The 22213-nt window shown below is 34.1% G+C and overlaps 1 protein-coding gene across 1 annotated transcript in view; it reads right to left on the reverse strand.

The window, feature by feature from the left end:
• LOC128983440 (uncharacterized) overlaps nt 1-22213 on the reverse strand; it is a 104741-nt gene that overhangs the window by 25835 nt on the left and 56693 nt on the right. Inside the window, exons 13-16 of the mRNA XM_054402733.1 lie at nt 14830-14992; nt 14031-14157; nt 5931-6172; nt 4796-4948 (exon numbers count right to left, since the gene is read on the reverse strand). Coding sequence (XP_054258708.1) covers nt 4796-4948; nt 5931-6172; nt 14031-14157; nt 14830-14992 — 685 coding nt within the window. The remainder of the gene's footprint in view (nt 1-4795; nt 4949-5930; nt 6173-14030; nt 14158-14829; nt 14993-22213) is intronic.

Raw genomic sequence — 22213 nt, forward strand, 5'->3', positions numbered from 1 at the left:
TGTCACTTTCAACCATCATCGTGTTTGTTGACCTTTTGATAGGTAGCATTATCAGTTGAAGCCCTCAAAAAAATTAGGAAACAGTTTATGCAGATTTTGCTTGATGTTGTTGTTTGTTTGTGTGTGCTACGATATTGTAGTTTATCAGGTACCTGTAGGTTGGCGGGCTCTGAAGAATTGAACCAGTGTGCAAAAAGCCCAAAATGTGGCTGACAGACCTAGGTCAGACATCAACCTTTAACTAATGGAATAATGGCTCATATGAGTTTTTATGATATTTAAATTTTGTTATTTATTTTATTGCTTTGGAATTTTAGTTTATTACTACTAAGAGATGTTGGCCCGCCCTACGTACAGGAATCGAGGAGTAAATTAAAACTGAATACAATTCTGAACAGCTAGTTTACACATATAAAGACAAATTCTAGCAGTTTTATGGGAAAAATCAACTTGTAAACAAATGTCACATGAACAACTATTTCTTTCATCCGATTATAGGATTATACAATATGCATTTTAAATCCAATACTTTTACAATAAAACATCAATTGTGTTGATTTGAAAAGCCTTGAAGTGAGATTGGCGGCTGATTCACACACACTGGTTTTGAGTACAGTAGCTAAATAAATACCAAATTCCATTGCATACTATCACTCACCGTTCCTTAACTTACCTGATTAGATAATAACTTGGTGGGATGGCGTGCGATAGGCTTAGCTGCTGCAAAGAGTATATGTGTGTGTGACTGTATGCTAGGAAAAGAAATGTATGTTATGTTGTTTATTATTAATTATGTTAGGAAATGTGTATTTTACTTTTGTTCATATCATGTATTATTGTTATTACTATTATTATTTAGAGGTTAACTGTAAGAAAGGACCATGAGGTCCTAAGTTCGCCTCAATAAAGAAGGATTTTCATTTCATTTCATTACCTCCGTGGCCACTGAAACCCTAAGAGGATTCTGGCCTCCCATTCTATTCTATCCCCTGCCTCTTCTAGAATGTAGATCCCAGTCTAGAGATGTCTTTAATAACTTGGTCTTCATTCTTGGTATTCCAAGTCGTCGTCTACCTTGAGCTACACCTTAGAATACACTTTTGAAAGTTGCTGATGTATATTCTCTCCACCACGCATAGCCTGCCCATCCGAGCCTTTTACTTTTGTTCGTATCTCAACCTTCGTTATCTTGAACTACTGGTCCGTATATTTTTTCTACACTCTATTCACAAACTCAGCAATAAGGAATTTCGGTTCTTTGGTCAGTCAATGCCCAAATTTCTAAACCATACAGTACTAATGGTAAAGTTGTTATGGTATGTTATGAATCAATTTTGGTTTCTTCTGACACCCTGCAGCTTATTGGATATTTTTCTAGAGACATACTACACCGACATTTTCATTACCAACCAAAATTTTGGTATGCCGACATACGCACATTTGAACATAAAAATAAGAAGGGGATCGTTTGCTAAAAAATATTTCCCAAACATAAGTTAAAATTTTCATGGCATAAACTTTACTTACACAGATTGAATTTATGAAAAACTTGATTATTCACAAGTGTTTGAGATGTATAGTCTAAAATAACACATTTCCTGATAACATGTGATGACGCAGATCCTTTATGGGAGGAAACAAAATTAGGTACAATTTAAAAAGAAATTGTATGTCGGCAAACACAGAGGATCAATATTTGTTTTAAGCAAATAACTTGTAGGCTAACAGAAACATTTCAATGACAGTTTGAAACCAGCTGTTAGTTAAACCAGCACTGAAACAACTTTAAATTGTTAGCGTTGGCTGCTGGACTTGAAACAAATTGAAACCTAATCAAATCAAAATACCTTTATTCTCGAGCAATACTGGTTTACAGAATAACTCACATCACTAAAACTAAATATTCACTAGTCATATATCTAAACAAATTATGTACATGAACAAAAATGACAAACCTGCTTTACAATGCATTTCAACGGTTTTTTTAAGCTAAGGCCGAAAGGCTTTTGAACTGATAGGGTAGGTCTTTGTAAATGGTTGGGCCAAAATAGGAGAACCCCCTCCTCCTTATTTCTAAATTAATTTTTGGAAAGTGGAGGAGGGTGTCTTGCCGTTGAGCAATTGCTCCACGTGTTACAAGTCTTTCCATCAGGTATTTTGGTTCTCTATGAGATAATACCCGTTGGATGAGACAACAAGTTTGCACTCTGTATACAGCATCGGCTGGCAACAGACCAGCAGAATCCCGGAAAGAGGATATGTGTATGATGTGGATGATGCTTATGAAGTCCGTAGACAAAACAAACTGCGGTATTTTTCAGCCTATTAAATCGGTTCACATCCTCCCAGGAAATACTGTTGCCATATGCAGGAATGCAGTAATACATCACTGACAACACCAGAGACAGAACTTGCTTCAATTTTGCAGTCTCTGGAAGAATCAAACGGAATCTGAACAGTCCTCGCAGTCTTCAAACAGTAGTTTGAGAAACGTAAGTGATGTGGTTGGAGAAGGTAAGACCACTGTCAAGAACCACGCCCAAAGTCCTGACAGTGTCATAAACCCTAAGGTTTTCATTGTCAAGTTTAATATGCACGTCAACGTTGTAGATTTTTTTAATTACAATGGGTGGTGATCCGATGTGGATCACTGTGCATTTTTCAACATTCAACTTAAGGCTGTGCTTCCTTGACAACTCACTTATTCTCTCAAGATTCATGTTTGCATCCTCAAAGGCACTGTTGAATGAGACGATTGGGTAGGAGAAATGCAACTATGGCAGTCATCTGCATATGCATACACATTACAGTGACGTACACACGTGGTAAGATCGGCTGTGTAGAGTGTAAAACCAGATGGGTCTCAGAAACCTCTCCTGTGGCACTCCCCTACGCTTTTTAAGGAAAGTGAAGGTGTCTACACCCATCCTGATTACCTGGGATCTGTTTCCCAAGTACGACCTTAGCCAGCTAATAGCCACATCCCCAAATCCAAAGTGTCTCCATTTGCTGAGGAGCAAACCATAGCTGCTGGAATCAAAGGCCTGCGAATAATCGAGCATGTTTAAAGAGCTACATCCACGGCCAACTTTAACTCCAGACCGCGGCCTGCTAAAATTGGCAACGTTGCAAGTAGTGTTGTCTAGCGCCAGACGTCCCATAAGATAACATGGCAGACAGGTGACACCATCTCATTAATTTGTATAATATTCATTAAAATTAAAATTTATGAACATAAATTTATTAAAAGATTGAAATTAAAACATATAGAATTGAAAACCCCAATTCACACATTTCATTTAACATTTAACATTTCATTCAATGTTTAAATTGAAAAACTATTTTTGTACATTTAATTGGAGTCAATATTTTCATTGCCCATTAACCAAGCTTTTGTATTCTTAAAAAAATACACAAATACCATTAGCCACCTCCAAACAAAACAGCTGTTACAACCCTACTTGCGATGTTGCCACTTCAAAGGCCGCGGCCTGGAGTTAAAGCTGGCCATTTCGAGATCTTGGCAAAACAATCATTACCATATTTTCCCAGAATTTGGATTAGATACGTTGATGACATATTTACTGTTTTTGACAAAAACCAGGACATGAAAATATTTACATAACAAATCAATGGACTTTGGAAAAAAAAATTCAATACAAGTATCCGTTACTATAATTTTTTCTCTTTCTTCATCTACTTCTAACAGTTTTTTTTTCAAACCTTATAGTTGGTCAATTATAATTGTATCTTTGTCTACATCATAAAATTATTCCATTTTTACAAAATATTCATTCATATCACTGACATGAAAATCTTTAAGAATCGCATTATTGCTCTGTTAAATAATTTCAAAAAACTGAAACTCTAAATTATGGCTTCAACATTCTCTTCTTCCTTACAAAATTATATTTCTTTCAACACAAAAATCATGAAAATCCGTCAAATTGGTTAATTTAGAATCGTGAAATAAAAAAAAACCCTGTCAAGTTTTAATGTAAGATTAACAGTTAACACAGCCTTAGCTATTTGTGATTGTGATACAACTATAGAACTATAATTGTTACATCTATTTGGTTATTTATTTTTAAATTCATGAAATATTTGTATGGTTATATGGTCATAACCATATAACCATACAAATATAAAAATAAATATTTTTATATTTAACACATCCTTCTTGATTGTGATGTCAAGTATTGATTTTAGGAGAAAATATCCTCAAAAAATCAACAAGTGGTACTGTACTATCATGAAAGAGGACAGAATAGGAAGAGAGATACCTGCTGATAATATAAATTTGTTCCTTAAAAGCTACATTGCCTTTTGACATAATCGAAGTTCAGGTAACCTTGTGGAGATCCAAACATAACACTACATTCAGGCTAAAATCTAATCTAATTGTCAAACCATTGTTTACTGTCTACCACATTGTTGTTATGATACAATTATTTTTTATGTTCAAGATTAAGACCAGTATAATGAAGACTTTTTTCAAGTGTGTAATAAAATTTAAGATATTATCAAGACAAGACTAATTAATTTTTATCAATTTGAATATTCACGATGAGCCAATAAATACAAGGAAAAGTGGTAGTTTTTAATAAAACTTCAAAATTATTGACACACTTTGTTGTATTCATTAAGCAATTACACCTCAACACAAAGATTTAAAGAGCTACACTATTAACAAATATAAATATCTAAAATATTTTCCCCAGAAATAAGTTTGTCAGTGAGATTAGATATTTTTCAATCTGCCCATTTCTCGTAGATATTGTTGACGTTTCCTCACCTTGCACATGTTAGGCTCTTCGTCAGATCCATCTTCGCAGTCAGGGACTGTGTCACACATGTAGTGGGCCGGGATACACTCTCCCTTGCCTGCACACTGCCAGAAGTTCTTAGCACAAGTCTTTCCTGGCACCTTGCACACCACCCCAACCACCTGCAGCAATACTTATACTGCAACAACTACCTTTATACAGTTTCCATAAAGTATTTTTATAAAGAAAACCACAAAATCTAGAGAATTATGAGCAAGTATATTGCCGCAGTTTAAACTTTTTAATCCTCCTGTACCACAAAATCAATTTTGCTCTTTTCTTATAATTTTTATAAGGAAAACAAAACTCACTTGGATTAGGAATACATTGAGGACGGAATGGGAACACGAATAACTCCCCTGAAATAGAGTTCCAGGAATTTGATGGCAAACTAAAAGTTACAACACATTCTTAATTAAGTTCAGTTCTAATACCACTCACCACTTGTAAACAAATAATGTGTAGTCTAACTGTGTAATCCAAAAATAGATCTGTCGACAATTTTTAATATTCGCTGTAATAATATACCTTACAATCTTTAAGTAAATTTTTGTTAGGTTATGTGAGTAATTAAAAGTGTAAAACACAATGTTGATTGTGTTGTGCATTTTTAGTATGACATTAAATGTCTAGAAAGTTGGTAGTGTATTCATTCTTTCTTACTCATTGTAGGCTATTCATTCTGTATAGTAGTTTTGTTATTTTACAACATTTTTGAAAAATACCGAAACTACTACAAAATCTGCAATTATTACTTTTGACTCTGAATAGTGAAATTAAAAAGGCCACTCTCTAGTACCTAAATTATTTTCAAAAGATATGTCAGTTGAATGAGCAAGTTTAATTGTTTCATGTTTTCACACAAACAGATGAAATAACACATAAAATGCTGCAATTATGTTGAGTTGTCTTTTCAGTTTGATAGATTTAATTTTAAACTTTATAGCAAGTTACTAATAAAACAAAAAAACTTAAAGAAATACAAAATTATTTTACATTAGCACATACAGTACTTCCTGTTACTCCAATTGAACTTTGTTCTTTTTCAATCAAAAATAAGTTTTACTAGGCAAAGGAATTTTGAATTCTGACTACTAAACTGACCTCCTCAGTGCCACAGTCATGAACGCCCCAGCCTCCAAAGTCACACTCCCGGATGCTCGTCTCATTGCCACGGCATTGTAGGTCGTCTACCAGGTAGAGTACCTTGCTAGAGTTGAGAGGCAAGAAGGCAGAGTGGGGGCGAATCTCTGCTGCTCCAAGGGCGAAGCCAAGCTCTCGACAAACAACTTCAGCATCTCTCATGTCAAACTGATCATCACAAACATAGCCCCACTCTCCTAGAACTGTAGAACACAGTGATATCATTGTTATATGTTACACAAGACACTCTACCTTCCTCAAACATATTAGAATCTCTTATGTCAAACTGATCAACACAAACATAGCCCCACTCTCCTAGAAATGTAAAACACATATATCATTGTTAAAAGTTACACAAGGCACTCTCCCTTCCTCAAACATATTAGAATCTCTTATGTCAAACTGATCAACACAAACATAGCTCACTCTCCTAGAACTGTAAAACACATATATCATTGTTAAAAGTTACACAACTGATCAACACAAACATAGCCCCACTCTCCTAGAACTGTAAAACACATATATCATTGTCAAAAGTTACACAAGGCACTCTCCCTTCCTCAAACATATTAGAATCTCTTATGTCAAACTGATCAACACAAACATAGCCCCACTCTCCTAGAACTGTAAAACACATATATCATTGTTAAAAGTTACACAAGGCACTCTCCCTTCCTCAAACATATTAGAATCTCTTATGTCAAACTGATCAACACAAACATAGCCCCACTCTCCTAGAACTGTAAAACACATATATCATTGTTAAAAGTTACACAAGGCACTCTCCCTTCCTCAAACATATTAGAATATCTTATGTCAAACTGATCAACACAAACATAGCCCCACTCCATGGTGGAAGGAAAAAACATAGGTGTGCTATTCCCACATATTCTGACGTCACTCGGATTGCAAACAAAAGATCACCTGATTGTAACTGTCAAATTAGTATGTATTTGTTTTGATCAATTATTGTTTTTATAATAATAAAAACAATAACAACCAAATCAAAACAATACATATATATACTAATTTGACAGTTACAATCAGGTGATCTTTTGTTTGCAATCCGAGTGATGTCAAAATATGTGGGAATAGCACACCTATGTTTTTTCCTTCCACCATGGCCCCACTCTCCTAGAACTGTAAAACACATATTATCATTGTTACATGTTACACAAGGCACTCTCTCTTCCTCAGACATATTAGAATCTGTTGAGTGCAATTTAATATTTGCCACATGTCTGTTTTTAATGTTATACTTCATTGATGAATACCAGATGGTTAAATTGTTAAATGTGTTGTTATAAATAATAATAGTCTGATCCATGTCTTCTTTAGTTGGTTTAATTAAAAGTGTTGAGTTTAATAATTCAGTTTGCCCTTTTATTTTAATGAGCTAGGTATTTTAATTTAGTGTCCAGGGAAACCACATATTTACAGGTTATGGGCCCAGGGCTGTTTAAATACGGAATTTGTTAATATTTTTTTTTACCTGGCTAATCAAACTGAATTAATATGGCAACTGAACATGAAAAGTATCGAATACCATTGTTTGATGGAACCAACTTCAGCAATTGGACATTTAGAATTGAAACTCTGCTGGAGGAATTAGAATTATTATCTTTCGTAAAGAAATCTTATGTTACCAAAGTTGAATATGTTACCGAAGTTGGAAGAAGACACAGATGAACAACGAGAGAGGAAGGAAGCAAGGTTGTTGGAATTAGCGAAACAAGATCGGAAGTGCAAGTCGCAGATTATACAGCGTATTGCCGACAGCCATTTGGAATATGCAAAAGACAAGGCAACTGCTTTTGAACTATGGCAATCTCTCTGCAACACATTTGAAAGGAAAGGTATTGCTAGCCAACTTCTACTAAGGAAGCAGTTACTAACAATGAAGTTTGATGCGAAGAATGACGTTTTAAATCGTCACTTTCTGAAATTTGACAAAGTCATAAGAGAGTTACGTTCTACAGGAGCAACTGTCGAGGAATCTGACATTGTTTGTCACCTACTACTGACCATGCCCAAAGAATATGACGTTGTTGTCACGGCCATAGAGACTCTATCAATGAAGGACTTATCTCTAAGCTTTGTGAAGGTCAGACTGCTGGAAGAGGAGACAAAGAGGAGGGGCGTTGAAAAATTTGGATTTGATTGTACATCACCACCTACTGCCTTTCAGTCTCATCAATGGAAAAAGGAAAATTTTTCAGGAAATCAAGGAACTTCTGGCAACTTGTATAATTTCACTTGTCACAGATGCGGAAAGCTTGGACACAAACGAGCTAACTGCAGAGTCAAATTACCACAAATTTACAGTGTAAATATATGTGGTTTCCCTGGACACTAAATTAAAATACCTAGCTCATTAAAATAAAAGGGCAAACTGAATTATTAAACTCAACACTTTTAATTAAACCAACTAAAGAAGACATGGATCAGACTATTATTATTTATAACAACACATTTAACAATTTAACCATCTGGTATTCATCAATGAAGTATAACATTAAAAACAGACATGTGGCAAATATTAAATTGCACTCAACACCCCTCCTCAATTTAATAATTTTACATTTGACACAATTAACAAACAAAAAATCCTAACATCTTTCTCAAGAAATGAGAAACGAATGAATAGCTTGATTCTATGCTAATGGTGCCTGTTTCAAGCCATATAGTGCCTTTTGCAAATTGCAAACGGAGCCAGGTTTTCCTTCAACTCCTTCAGGAATGGACATATATATTTCCTCCTTCAGCTCCCCATGAAGAAAAGCATTGTTGACGTCTAATTATTCAAGAATTAATCCACGTTCATTTGCTACAGCCAGCAACACCCTAACTGTTGCAAGACGAACCACTGGAGCATATGTTTCTTCATAGTCAAAACCCTTTCTCTGTGAACATCCTTTGATAACAAGTCTTGCCTTGTATCGTTCAATATTTCCGTCCATGTCTTTCTTCAATTTGAAAACCCATTTACTGGAGATAGCTTTCCTTCCAGGTGGTAGTTCAGTGTAAGTCCAAGTTTTGTTTTCCTTTATAGAGTTAAGTTCTTCCTTTACAGCTTGATACCAATGATCCTTATCATCACGTGCTGCAATATCCTTGTAACTTTGCGGTACATCATCGACAAAGGATTCAGCATTCAGAATAAGAACTGCATAATCCTGTAAGTATCTTGGCAATCCTCTTTCTGGTAGAGTGTCTTATTGTTTCTTCTTCATTTACATGATCTTCAATTTCTTCTTCCTCTTCTTCAAGATCTGGTATAGAAATTCTTTGATTTTCATCAGACAATGATCTGGGTTCTTCTTTGTTCTTGTCTTCCTTTTTACTTGATCTGGATTCATGTACATGATCGGGAATCCAGTCTTCAATTGGTGTGCTCTCAAAGTTATATTTTTCCTCATAAAACACAACATTTCTTCCAGTGATTATTTTTCCTTCTTCAGGACACCACAGTCGATGACCATTAGGGCAATATCCAGTAAAGTAACACTTCAAGCACTTGCTGTCAAATTTACTCGGTATTATTTCCTTAGGTAACAGCAAATATGCTGCACAGCCAAAAACTCTTAACTTACTAAGGTTCTCATTGTACCATAAAGCAGCAGCTATTTCTAATCCAAGAACATTAAACACACATCTTGTTTCAACAAACTCTATTTCCAAACTAAACCAATGTTTACAAAAACCTGTTTACAAAAATCATCTGTCAACAAAAGATATTTAAACACAAATAAATCATATGACTAAAAGAACAGACTTAATACAACATCCCGCCTCAAGATGTCTACATCTTCATGAAGATCAGTACCGCCTCGGTATCTTGATGGAACTTCCGTAACGGATAACTGTGCCAGCGCGTGGACGATCGAGTGAGTTAGATGGACAATTAAGGACCGTAGATGAACAGTTTGAAAGAATACAATCTTCTCCGTAGTATGGTGCAGGAACTAAGAACTTCCGGTGTCGTCGAATGGTTCTCTTGTCAGTGTCCACAAGGTAGGAACGTGGTTCGTTCAATTTCCTCACTACTTTACCATGTCTACGTAGATCTGTGATCCATACCATGCTTCCAACTTCTAATTCACTTAAACCACTCGCTCCTATTAAAGACAGACAAGACTTTGACAAAAAAGATGTGTATTTAAATTGGACATTCTTACAAAATCATAATAATAATAAAACATGTGTTAGTTCAATTAAAATAAAGAAAGAAGGCAGGCATAAATTAAACTTGTTTTCATTTGGAGATATAGCCTCTGGATCGTTATTGAACATGATTAAATCTAAGGCTTACCTTACGATCCAATTTATGAATTTATGAATAAATTGGATCGTAAGGTAAGCCTTAGATTTAATCATAAATTAAACATATTAAAGAACACAAATCCATGTGTCAATATGAAACATATTACATCTTTTCCCCTCCAACGGTAAGGACTGCAAGTTTAGTCAGAGGCCGGCGATAAGTTCCTTTTGATGTTGTGATGTCTACTGTTCACACATTTTTTTGTCAAAGTCTTGTCTGTCTTTAATATTTTTTACGAATCTCTTATGTCAAACCGATCAACACAAACATAGCCCCACTCTCCTAGAACTGTAAAACACATTTATCATTGTTACATGTTACACAAGGCACTCTCTCTTCCTCAGACATATTAGAATCTCTCATGTCAAACTGATCAACACAAACATAGCCCCACTCTCCATGAACTGTACAACACAGTGATATTATTGTTATATGTTACAATTGACAGTTTCCCTTCCTCAAACATATTAAGCATCTCTCATGTTACACTGATTAACACAAACATAGCCCCACTCTCCTAGAACTGTACAAAACAGTGATATAATTGTTCTATGTTACAATTAATTGACACTCTCCCTTCCACAAACATATTAAGCATCTCTTATGTTAAACTGGTCAACACAAGCATAGCCCCACTCTCCTAGAACTGTACAACACAGTGATGTCATTGTTATATGTTACACAAGGCACTCTCCCTTCCACAAAGATATCGAGCATCCCTCATGTCAAACTGATCAACACAAACATAGCCGCACTCTCCTAGAACTGTACAACACAGTGATATCATTGTTATATGTTACAATTGACACTCTCCCATCCACAAAAATATTGAGCATCTCTCATGTCAAACTGATCATCACAAACATAGCCCCACTCTCCTAGAACTGTAGAACACAGTGATGTCATTGTTATATGTTACACAAGACACTCTCCCTTCCACAAAGATATCGAGCATCCCTCATGTCAAACTGATCATCGCAAAAATAGCCCCACTCTCCTAGAACTGTACAACACAGTGATGTCATTGTTATATGTTACACAAGACACTCTCCCTTCCACAAACATATCGAGCATCCCTCATGTCGAACTGATCAACACAAACATAGCCGCGCTCTCCTAGAACTGTACAACACAGTGATGTCATTGTTATATGTTACACAAGACACTCTCCCTTCCACAAACATATCGAGCATCCCTCATGTCAAACTGATCATCACAAACATAGCCGCACTCTCCTAGAACTGTACAACACAGTGATTTCATTGTTATATGTTACACAAGGCACTCTCCCTTCCTCAAACATATTCAGTATCTCTCATGTCAAACTGATCAACACAAACATAGCCCCACTCTCCTAGAACTGTACAACACAGTGATATCATTGTTATATGTTACACAAGGCACTCTCCCTTCCTCAAACATAATGTGCATCTCCTATGTTAAACTGATCAACACAAGAATAGCCCCAATCTCCTAGAACACATTCCCCCTTCCCCATGTCAGCCAACTACATCTTTCTTCCCTCACACTGTCATAAGCTGTGACTAAACAAACAATGACTTGATCTTAATATATGAGCTGTTACAAATGTAGCATTAATACACTGTAGTAACTGAATAGTATTATCTATATAATTAATACGCTACATGAAACTTTGTCAGTTGAACTCCTCCGCCATTTCTTAACCAATTTTATCCATTGTCGTCTCATTGGAAAGATCGTGTCGCGTAGATTTGCAAACTGGCCTTACATTTTTGAAAAAGTCCCCTGGGCTCTGCCCCAGTGGCTTTGAAAGTTCCCATGAAGAAACACAATTGTTTACATTTTGATCAGCTGTATAATTTAATTGCTGTTATTATTCAATTCAATTAAACACATTGGGTACATTTATTTACTATTTGAGTTTGTGTAAACATAACCTCCAAGACGGATCGTGTTAGTATGGTTGTATCTTAAATTTGTGTATTTATCGTTGTTTTGTGTCGCTATGACGGATCGTGTTAGCATGATGGTAACTTAAATTTGTGCATTTATCGTTGTTTTGTGTAGCAATAATTTGTTTATTTGTTGTTTTTTTCTTTTAAATGCCTCCGACGCGACTACAACGAAACATAGACAGGAGGCGTAATCGTGATAACGACCGCAGCTACAGAACAGGGGCGCGTAATAGACTTAACTCATCACAGTCAGCACCTGACCCTGGACAATCTCAACTATTATGGTTACAAATGCGCCCTAATCCCAAAACGACTTTTCGTTGTCAATTGGCCCTCTATCAATGACCTGTGTTGCCTGTACAGCGAGGCATTTTAAGAAGGAGAAAACCGGACGGATTGCTTTAGGTTTATCAATAACTAAGATAAACATGGCCTGAGTTATACGCCGGTAATCTTTGAGTTGACTCTTTTAAACTCATTGTAAATATGACTGTTATTCGTTTTGAAATAACTTCTGTAATACTTTGCAATTGCTCGAATTCGAGCAACATGTACACTAGTACATACTATTTCATTACTCTGTACAGAAAGTTTTGAGAGAAGAATTTTTGAAGAAAGTCAAAAGCTAGTACCGGTAATTAATATATGAGCTAGAGTTTCTGTGTTATTATCATAGTATCTTACTAATATTATAAATGTGAAAGTTTGTGTGTTTGTTTGTTTGTGTGTTTGAAGTTCAATCACGCATAAACCACTGGACGGATTGGGCTGAAATTTGGCATGATGATAGCTTACATTCCCGATTAACATATAGGCACATTCTTATCTCAAAAATCCTTTCGGGCTCCGCCCCAGTGGCTCTGAAATTCCCCATGTTAACCTTATGAGTATTCATATTTAAAGGGAATTAAAGAATTTAGTCAGCTGTTTCAACTAAAAAAGTTGGTTCTATGATATGGAAAAGCATTAAAAAGTTATAAGATTCACCAACAGGGTGCAGCACTATATTTTTTGCATTTATGAAAACAGCTACCTAATTTGAACTAAGCAGCAACAAAAAACCGTGATTCGCAATGAGAACTGTCAAAGTAGGATTGTTTACAGTTATGTTTATGTTTTTCATTTCATGAATAATTTGTGATATTTTGCGAATTGTTGATAATTTATTTTTCTCTATTGTTTAGGTGAAGTGGTAGAACATTATGGCTATGGTAGATGTGTAATACTATAGAATACTGTAAATTTAAAAAAGCAAATTTTATCAAACTGTGTCCTCCCTTATTGCAAACGCAAAGCTTGAGTATAACTGCAATAAGCATTTTATACTTATATTCCAACCCCGTACAAAGGACGGGTACTCTGCTAGTATTTCTATAATACATCTAAATATGCCTAACATTCCTGATAAGTTGATTATAAAAAGCTTCATAGATAATAAAAACCTTTCTATCAGAGAAGAAATATAATAGCTTTATATGTACTGAGCTATTCTGTATGTGTGTATGTTTGGATTTCCTCACTCATAAAAATTTAGTGTGCATCAAAAAAATTAACTTTTGACTCTCTTATAAAATATCTATTTCAGTGGTCTTGGAATTTTTTCAACTCTTTAACTGTCAAAACGCTATTGGAGAAAATGTTGTCAATCAATGAATGAATAATAAAAATATAGCTTACAACAATCCTATACATTTAATTTATTACTAGTTATTAAATTTTGCAATTTATAAACATTCCAATGGTGGATAATCTATGTTACTTTTTACTGAAGAATGTTAATCATTCAGCTAAGAAACTTACTCTTTATTTCAATCCGGCCTTCATTCTTTTTATTACTTCCACCCAGGCGTATTTCATAGCCTAGATTTGCTGCAGAACAATTTCTTTCATCAGATCGATCACCACAGTCATTTTTCCCATTGCAAGTCTGGAAGGGTAGTATATATTAAAAGCAAATAGTTCACCAGTTTTCATTTATTTACAGATCATAGAGATGTAATCGTGGGATTTGATAAATGCAAATAAATTTAGAAGTACATGCAGCTGTCAGGTTTTTTATCAAATGAAGTCTATATATTTATGTGTGAGAACAACAATTTAACTTTCAAGAAGACGTTACGGAGAAGAATATTCATCCTAATAATTTTATCCTTTCCTGTTTGAAGATGGAGTGCATTTACAAACAAATGCTTTTACACCAGGGGTACTTATGGTTTCATTTTTGAATATCAACTGGCCAAAATTAAATCATTCCTTAAAGAATTAAGTTCTGAAAATTTCTCTTTGATTAAACATTAACAGCAGATAATAAAAAATAGTATAAAAATCATCATTCTACACTATTTTCTAATCATAGATACAATCGATCATATATATTGTAGAAAATGTATAGAGATGATTTTAGTTACTTTTTAAAACTTTTCAATCTCACGGCACTATGACATATTTAATTTAACTTACAATTATTCTGACTGTCATAAATTGTTTAAAATTATCAAACAAGATGTCATTCTAGTATCAGAGGAGCGCCCAGATAGTATAATAACTATAGCCGTACAACACTACAGCCATATAATAGCTATAGACTACATGTACTTACAGATTGTTTAGGGATGCATTTTCCATTGGCACACTGGAACATGTTGGTACAATTGATGGATTCAGAGATCCGTTCGTAATACTCCCAGTCTGGTTGGTTAGTAGACAATTTCCCCGTCATCTCAATGTTGGCATCACTTAGTAGACACACCTGATCCTTCCCTCTATAAAAAAAAAAATACTAGAAACTAGAAAGTCTTGCTTTAACCGCCATTTTGTGCAGATATGTCCATTTGGGTTCGCCAGTTTGCCAACTCTCTATTTGAACTAATTTTTCAAGCGCACAAACAGACATAGCTTGTATTAGAGTATAGGTCATAGCATAGACAAATAGAACTAAAGGGGTAGCGGATTTTTACCCCCGGATATTTACCCCCATAAAAATATGCCTACGTCATTTTGACGTCACGAGGGGCGGGGCCTATACACGGTCAAGAAACAGCCCGCGACTGGAAATCTACCCCCGGACATCTACCCCCGGACATCTACCCCCAGACATCTACCCCCTGTGGTCAGCTCTGTCACGTATCGGCCAATATTCATTGTTGTAATTGATTTTATTGACTGTTTTATGTCAATCAACGGCTCTTCGGTTAGTAATTGCCCTCTAATATCTAGTATTACGCATGTGATATGTCATTGTCTTGTTTAATATTATCTATCTTCCTAATGAAATAGGCTGTAACAGCCCTTTTTCACCCGAACTATTTCACCGATTTTTATGATCAAGGTGTAATTTTAAATCTTAAGATCTAGCGCAACGCAAAATGGTAATTAAAACTATATTTCGATAAAGGGCTTCAAAAGTTTGGACCTTAAGCATTTGATTTATTTCTAGACAGGGATTTAAATGTTTGGCCAACTTTCACACACAGTAACAGCTAATGGCGCATGCATGAGCGCAGATCGTGAAATTTAATACATATCATTGAAGGAGGTTATTTTCTGATTACTAGAGGTAAAAATACAGTGCAATTAAATGTTGATAAAAAGCCTACCACTGGTTGATCAATAAATTAATTAATTACTAGGTGAAACCCGTCAAAATCGACGGTTGCTTTAAAGGCTTACGATAATTCTTTTAACTGTGACAGAGTGAAATTATAAAAAAACGTGAGCGCATAGCATTGTTTAATGAGTAATAAATAAGTATAGAAACAATAATGACTATTGCGTTAGTTACAAAATATGGTTTATCATTCAATGAATAACATATTTCTTATACCGTCCGTCATATGTGTTATTGTGTTTGGATGTGTTGGATGTATGTCATCATCAAATCATATCATTTATTTGTCTTTTGGATTTTTACAAATCATTGACAAAGTCAACACATCAGCCTATGTATAGGCCTACGTCATATACATACATACTACACATCTACAATAGTATAGGATTAAGTATCTAGAGGATGTAAAAATTAAAATGATAAATTAACTTAACTTTTTTTTTCTTTTACGCTATCTATTAATAAAACATAAAAACATTTGAGAGTTTAGTAAATTTCTTAAAATGAAGGGAAAAAAAAAAAATGAAATAATATTAATTAGGAATAGTTAAATTCCAACAACAGTAATTAAATACATACAAAAATTTGTTCAAGTTTTTTTTTTGTCAAGCAATTAAAGAAGTTAGACAAATTTTGTAAATCATTTAAGAAACTAAATTTTAAATACCTCTAAAAATCTCATGTAAAATACAATATAATAATATTAAAAGATAATAGTAATAACATAAATAATAATAATAAAATAAAATAAAACAAGTGCAAAGATTACATTACCGGTATGTTAAAATTTGATTTCACCAATTTTTAAAAAGTCATCTAATGTATAAAATGGGTTATCTAGTAACCAATTATAGAGTTTGTTTTTAAATTGATTTATTGAATATTTTCTAATCATAGGCTCAAAGATATTGTAAATTTTTAAAGATATCACCACATGGCTATCCAACGATTTAGTTAAGCGACAATATTGAATCACTGCTTTAGTTTTGTTTCGGGTATTATAATTATGAATTTTGTCTTTGAATTTTAATAGATGAGAGTTTTTTAATATATAAACTGCGATTTCAAAAATATATAAGTCTATGACGGTTAAAATCTGAAGCTGCCTAAAAAGTGGTTTGCAATGTTCCCTAAAATGTACTCCAGCCATAATTCTAATCACCTTCTTTTGGAGCAGTAAAATGTCCTGAATTCCTGAGCAGTTTCCCCACAGTATTAAACCGTATCGAATGATAGATTCAAAAAAGGAAAAGTACGCACTTCTGATGTAATTTTTAGGAATAATGTTTATAAGGCGTCTCATAAGATATATTATGTGTCTTAGTAGACAGGATATGAGCACAATGAACTTCTTCTGTAGATAAATAATTCGTTGGCTAAGAAAAATATAAGCCATATTAATAAATATCTCAATCCAAGCGCATTAAAATAGCCCTGGCCTGAACCTTTTTTGTAGTATGTAGGTAGTTTAATAACATTGAAATGCTCTATTGTGTTTTCAATAAGCTGAATGAATACATCAAAGTAACATCTCTAACAAGTCTGCAATAAATTGCAATTTGGCAGATTAATGACTATCTAAATCGTGCATATATTTCTTCATAAAAATTATTAAAAATTTAATCCAGTTGCTGTAAACCACTATTAATTTAAAAATATTACACGGCTCATATGGGCAACATGCCCTTCTGCACTTGTATTATTTTGTATTGTATTACACAATCGAAATCTTTTCCAATAATTGAAAACATGTATGAAAATAATCTTATGAACCTATGATGATCTGTCTTAGATATGACAAAATATTGGCAAAAGTGGTCAAAAATGCAGACACCAAGCCGTACAATAGATATAAGATAATTCAATAAGTAATAATTTTAATAGTTACCGTATGTAATATATTCCAATGATTTCGTAATGGAACGTTATACTGTATTGCAGAACATAAGATGATGCAGAACAAAATAAATTTTTAAATCAGAAAACTACATTGTAAATACTTCTTTTTGACAAACTCAGTAATTCTCTAAGTGTTGTTTAAAATGCAATTTTAATATTAACAGCTGTTTCATTAAAAGTAGTGAAAAATTATCCATATGACGATAATGTAAACATATCTGGGAAGGGAACTTTTAAAGGTTTGCTTAAGGGTCAAACTTTTGAAGTCCTTTATCAAAATATCGTTTTAATTACCATTTTGCGTTGCGCTAGATCTTAAGATTTAAAATTACACCTCGATCATAAAAATCGGTGAAATAGTTCGGGTGAAAAAGGGCTGTTACAGCCTATTTCATTAGGAAGATAGATAATATCATAGATAAAACATAGCCCCTTAGTAGATTTCCCATCCTTATAGAACAGCTGAAGCCAATTTTATTGTTAGTTCTGTCCTTTTTTCTGTAGATGTCGTGTTTTGTTTACAATTTGTTTCTATTATTTTAGGTTTAGTTTCTCATTATTTGTGTCCCACTGTTTGGTTATATAACTAGAGGACAAGTTGTTGTTTATGATTATATAGTTTTATTTGGTTAAACGAGGTTTTAAATTATTGAAATAACAAGAAACAAATTGTAAACAAAACACGACATCTACAGAAAACTGGACAGAACTAACAATAAAATTGGCTTCAGCTGTTCCATAAGAATGGGAAATCTACTAAGGGACTATGTTTTATCTATGATAATATTAAACAAGACAATGACATATCACATGCGTAATACTAGATATTAGAGGGCAATTACTAACCGAAGAGCCGTTGATTTACATAAAACAGTCAATAAAATCAATTACAACAATGAATATTGGCCGATACGTGACAGAGCTGACCACGGGGGGTAGATGTCCGGGGGTAGATTTCCAGGGGTAGATGTCCGGGGGTAGATTTCCAGTCGCGGGCTGTTTTTTGACCGTGTATAGGCCCCGCCCCTCGTGACGTCAAAATGACGTAGGCGTTTTTTCATGGGGGTAAATATCCGGGGGTAGAAATCCGGCGACCCAAATTAAACTAGTGGCTTGTAGGGACATAAGTCCCTAAAAAGCTCAAATGGAAAAGAAATTATTGTAATATTTAAACAAACTCAGAATCAAATTATATATGTGTCAGGATCGATATCACAGTACAACATATCTTTTGTGTAAAAAAAAACAAAAACAGTTTGTTATTTGTCTTTGTTTGCTTTTGTTGATGTTATTTTCATTAAAGAATTTTAATGATTCCAGAGGTTTAACTGCTAGAGAATAAATATTGGTTTATTAAGGTAGCTTTGGTTTTTTGGTTAATGCTGATAAAAAGGCTTCCACGATTGAAATACAGTATTGGAAATTGTCTTCGTCAAATAAGAAAAGGCAAAAAATGGTGTGTTGACATAAACTTAGTTCTTGGTCAAAACCGCTAAATTAGCATCCCTACCCTACCCAGTTATTATTTCTAAGTCTAAGCTCATTTTGTGAAGGTTTAAAACAAAATTAGTCTTAAGTAAAGGCATCCCATTGACAGAACTTAACCCTAAATTTGTTTCTGATGAAGATTAAAAAACCACTATTATTTGCCTAGTGTAAGTATATGTGGTGGTAATCCTCCTTAAGGTGCGATTAATTTACATATTCTACCAAAAAAGTGGCCTAATCAACGTTTAATTACTAACTATTTTGCAACTACAAACTATTTTGCGACTGATTAGGGTACCATTACCCAGTTATCGAAACTAATCACGACATAAATAGTTTTTGTTAGTTTTAAGAAACGGAAATTAGGTTAGCTCTATGTTCTACTGTTATAGGTGCTTTCTTTTCTACCGTGCATGCTAGGAGGTCCGTGAAGTTGGCGTACCCATATTAGCGTATCCACTTTTGATCATACCAATCGTTAGTTCATCGTTAGTTCTCGATAGTTCCCAAATTTTTTCGTTAGTTCTAAAAAAAAAAAAAGTTATAGCCGATTATAAGTGGGTACGCTAATTTCACACTTCCGGGTTCTAGCACGCGCCGTTTTCTGAGGAGAAATGTTTACATCTATATACCAATCGTTAGTTCTTCGTTAGTCCTCGATAGTTCCCAAATTTTTTCGTTAGTTCTCAAAAAATAAAAAAGTTATGAGGCATACAAAGTGGGTACAACTTCACAATTGTACAATTTCCAGCGGGAACAGTTTTTTTACTATAAATGCCTATATCTATATACCAATCGTTAGTTCTTCGTTAGTTCTCGATAGTTCTCCAAAATTAACGTTAGTTCTCAAAAAATAAAAAAGTTACGAAGCATAAAAAGTGGGTACGCCAACTTCACAGTTATAGAATTTCCAGCGGGCACAGTTTTTTTACTATAAATACCTATATCTATATACCAATTGTTAGTTTGTCGTTAGTTCTCGATAGTTCTCCAATTTTTTCGTTAGTTCTCAAAAAATAAAAAAGTTATGAGGCATACAAAGTGGGTACCGGTACGCTAACTTCACAATTGTACAATTTCCAGCGGGAACAGTTTTTTTTACTATAAATGCCTATATCTATATACCAATCGTTAGTTCTCGATAGTTCTCCAATATTTACGTTAGTTCTCAAAAAATAAAAAAGTTACGAGGCATACAAAGTGGGAACGCTAACTTCACAACTATACAATTTCCAGCGGGCACCGTTTTCTGACTATAAATGCTTATATCTATAGACCAATCGTTAGTTCTTCGTTAGTTCTCGATAGTTATCCAATATTTACGTTAGTTCTCAAAAAATAAAAAAGCTACGAGGCATACAAAGTGGGTACGCTAACTTCACAATTATAGAATATCCAGCGGGCACCGTTTTATGACTATAAATGCTTATATCTATATGCCAATTGTTAGTTCTCGATAGTTCTCCAATATTTGCGTTAGTTCTCAAAAAATGAAAAAGTTAGGAAGCATAAAAAGTGGGTACGCCAACTTCACAATTATAGAATTTCCAGCGGGCACAGTTTTCTAAATAAAAATGCTTATATTTATATACCAATCGTTAGTTCTTCGTTAGTTCTCGATAGTTCTCGATAGTTCTCCAATATTTACGTTAGTTCTCAAAAAAAAGAAAAAGTTACGAAGCATAAAAAGTGGGTACGCCAACTTCACAATTATAGAATTTCCAGCGGGCACAGTTTTTTTTAAATAAAAATGCTTACATCTATATACCAATCGTTAGTTCTTTGTTAGTTCTCGATAGTTCTCCAATATTTACGTTAGCTTAAAAAAAAAATAAAAAAGTTACGAGGCATACAAAGTGAGTACGCTGACTTCAAAATTATAAAATTTCCAGCGGGCACCGTTTTCCGACTAAAAACGCTTAAATCTATATACCAATTTTTAGTTCCATGCATTGTAATTTGATTCATCTTCACACAATGAAAATCAAAGTAACACTGGCATTAGAATAACTATCACATTATGATTCTCTCGAAGAGAAAGGATTGCTTATCAGTTCCAGGATAGCGCTTATCTGTGATATCCGCAATAGTAGTTGCAGGTGTCACTCGGTTAGATTATTTTTTAGGAGTGATAATTTGATTACGTTATCAAAATGATTAACAGTTGAATATGTTCAGTTAATTAGAACATCCAAAAAAGACAACGCTTCCAAAAATTGGTTTTAGATAAGCAATGAAATCATATTTATACCTACTTAGTTGTGTGAAAAAGTGCATTTTATAAAAAGTCCATCATGGAAACAAAATAAACTATCCATCAAAATGAAAACCAGAGTCTGCTAAGTAAAATGGTATAAAGTAATTTATAAGCAGTGATTATTTGAATTGGATTAAGCAGATAAAATATGTACGATCAAAGAACTTCTGTTTGGTTAATTAAACTAATCGTTTGTATTGTTTGTATTTGTTTGTGTTCGGTATTAGTATTATAAAATTACATCATTAAACGTAACACGTTACGAGTGACAGTTGCACGGATCGAGACTGGAAGGTCATACGGACTTGAACAAAGTGGAGACTGGAGTAGTGGATGGAATAAATGTGTACAACACATTACTAGCATGGCGTATTGGGTATGGCGGGGTCGAGACAATATTTATTTAGTTGTATAGTAGTATACTGTAAGCATTTTTCGTTGAATGAAGGTGCGCGCTGGAAATCAGAAGCATTAAATAAGTTTATCTATTGATTATTGGCTATACGTATATTTATTTAATTTTTTTAGAACTAACAAAATAAAAGAGTGAGCCCATCTTACGATTAATATTAAGATATAGGCACTTTTAGTCAGACAAGGGTGCACGCTAGGAATGATTTGGGTTTGAGGTTGGCATAACCACGTTTAAGACCTTATTGCCTTTTTATTTTTTAAGAACTAGTAATAATATTGGGGAACTAACACGACATAACAAAGAACTAAAAATTGGTA

This window comes from Macrosteles quadrilineatus, unplaced genomic scaffold (assembly GCF_028750875.1).
Source record: "Macrosteles quadrilineatus isolate MER2022 unplaced genomic scaffold, UCM_ALF_1.0 Scaffold_1__1_contigs__length_201487025, whole genome shotgun sequence".
Classification (NCBI taxonomy): domain Eukaryota; kingdom Metazoa; phylum Arthropoda; class Insecta; order Hemiptera; family Cicadellidae; genus Macrosteles; species Macrosteles quadrilineatus.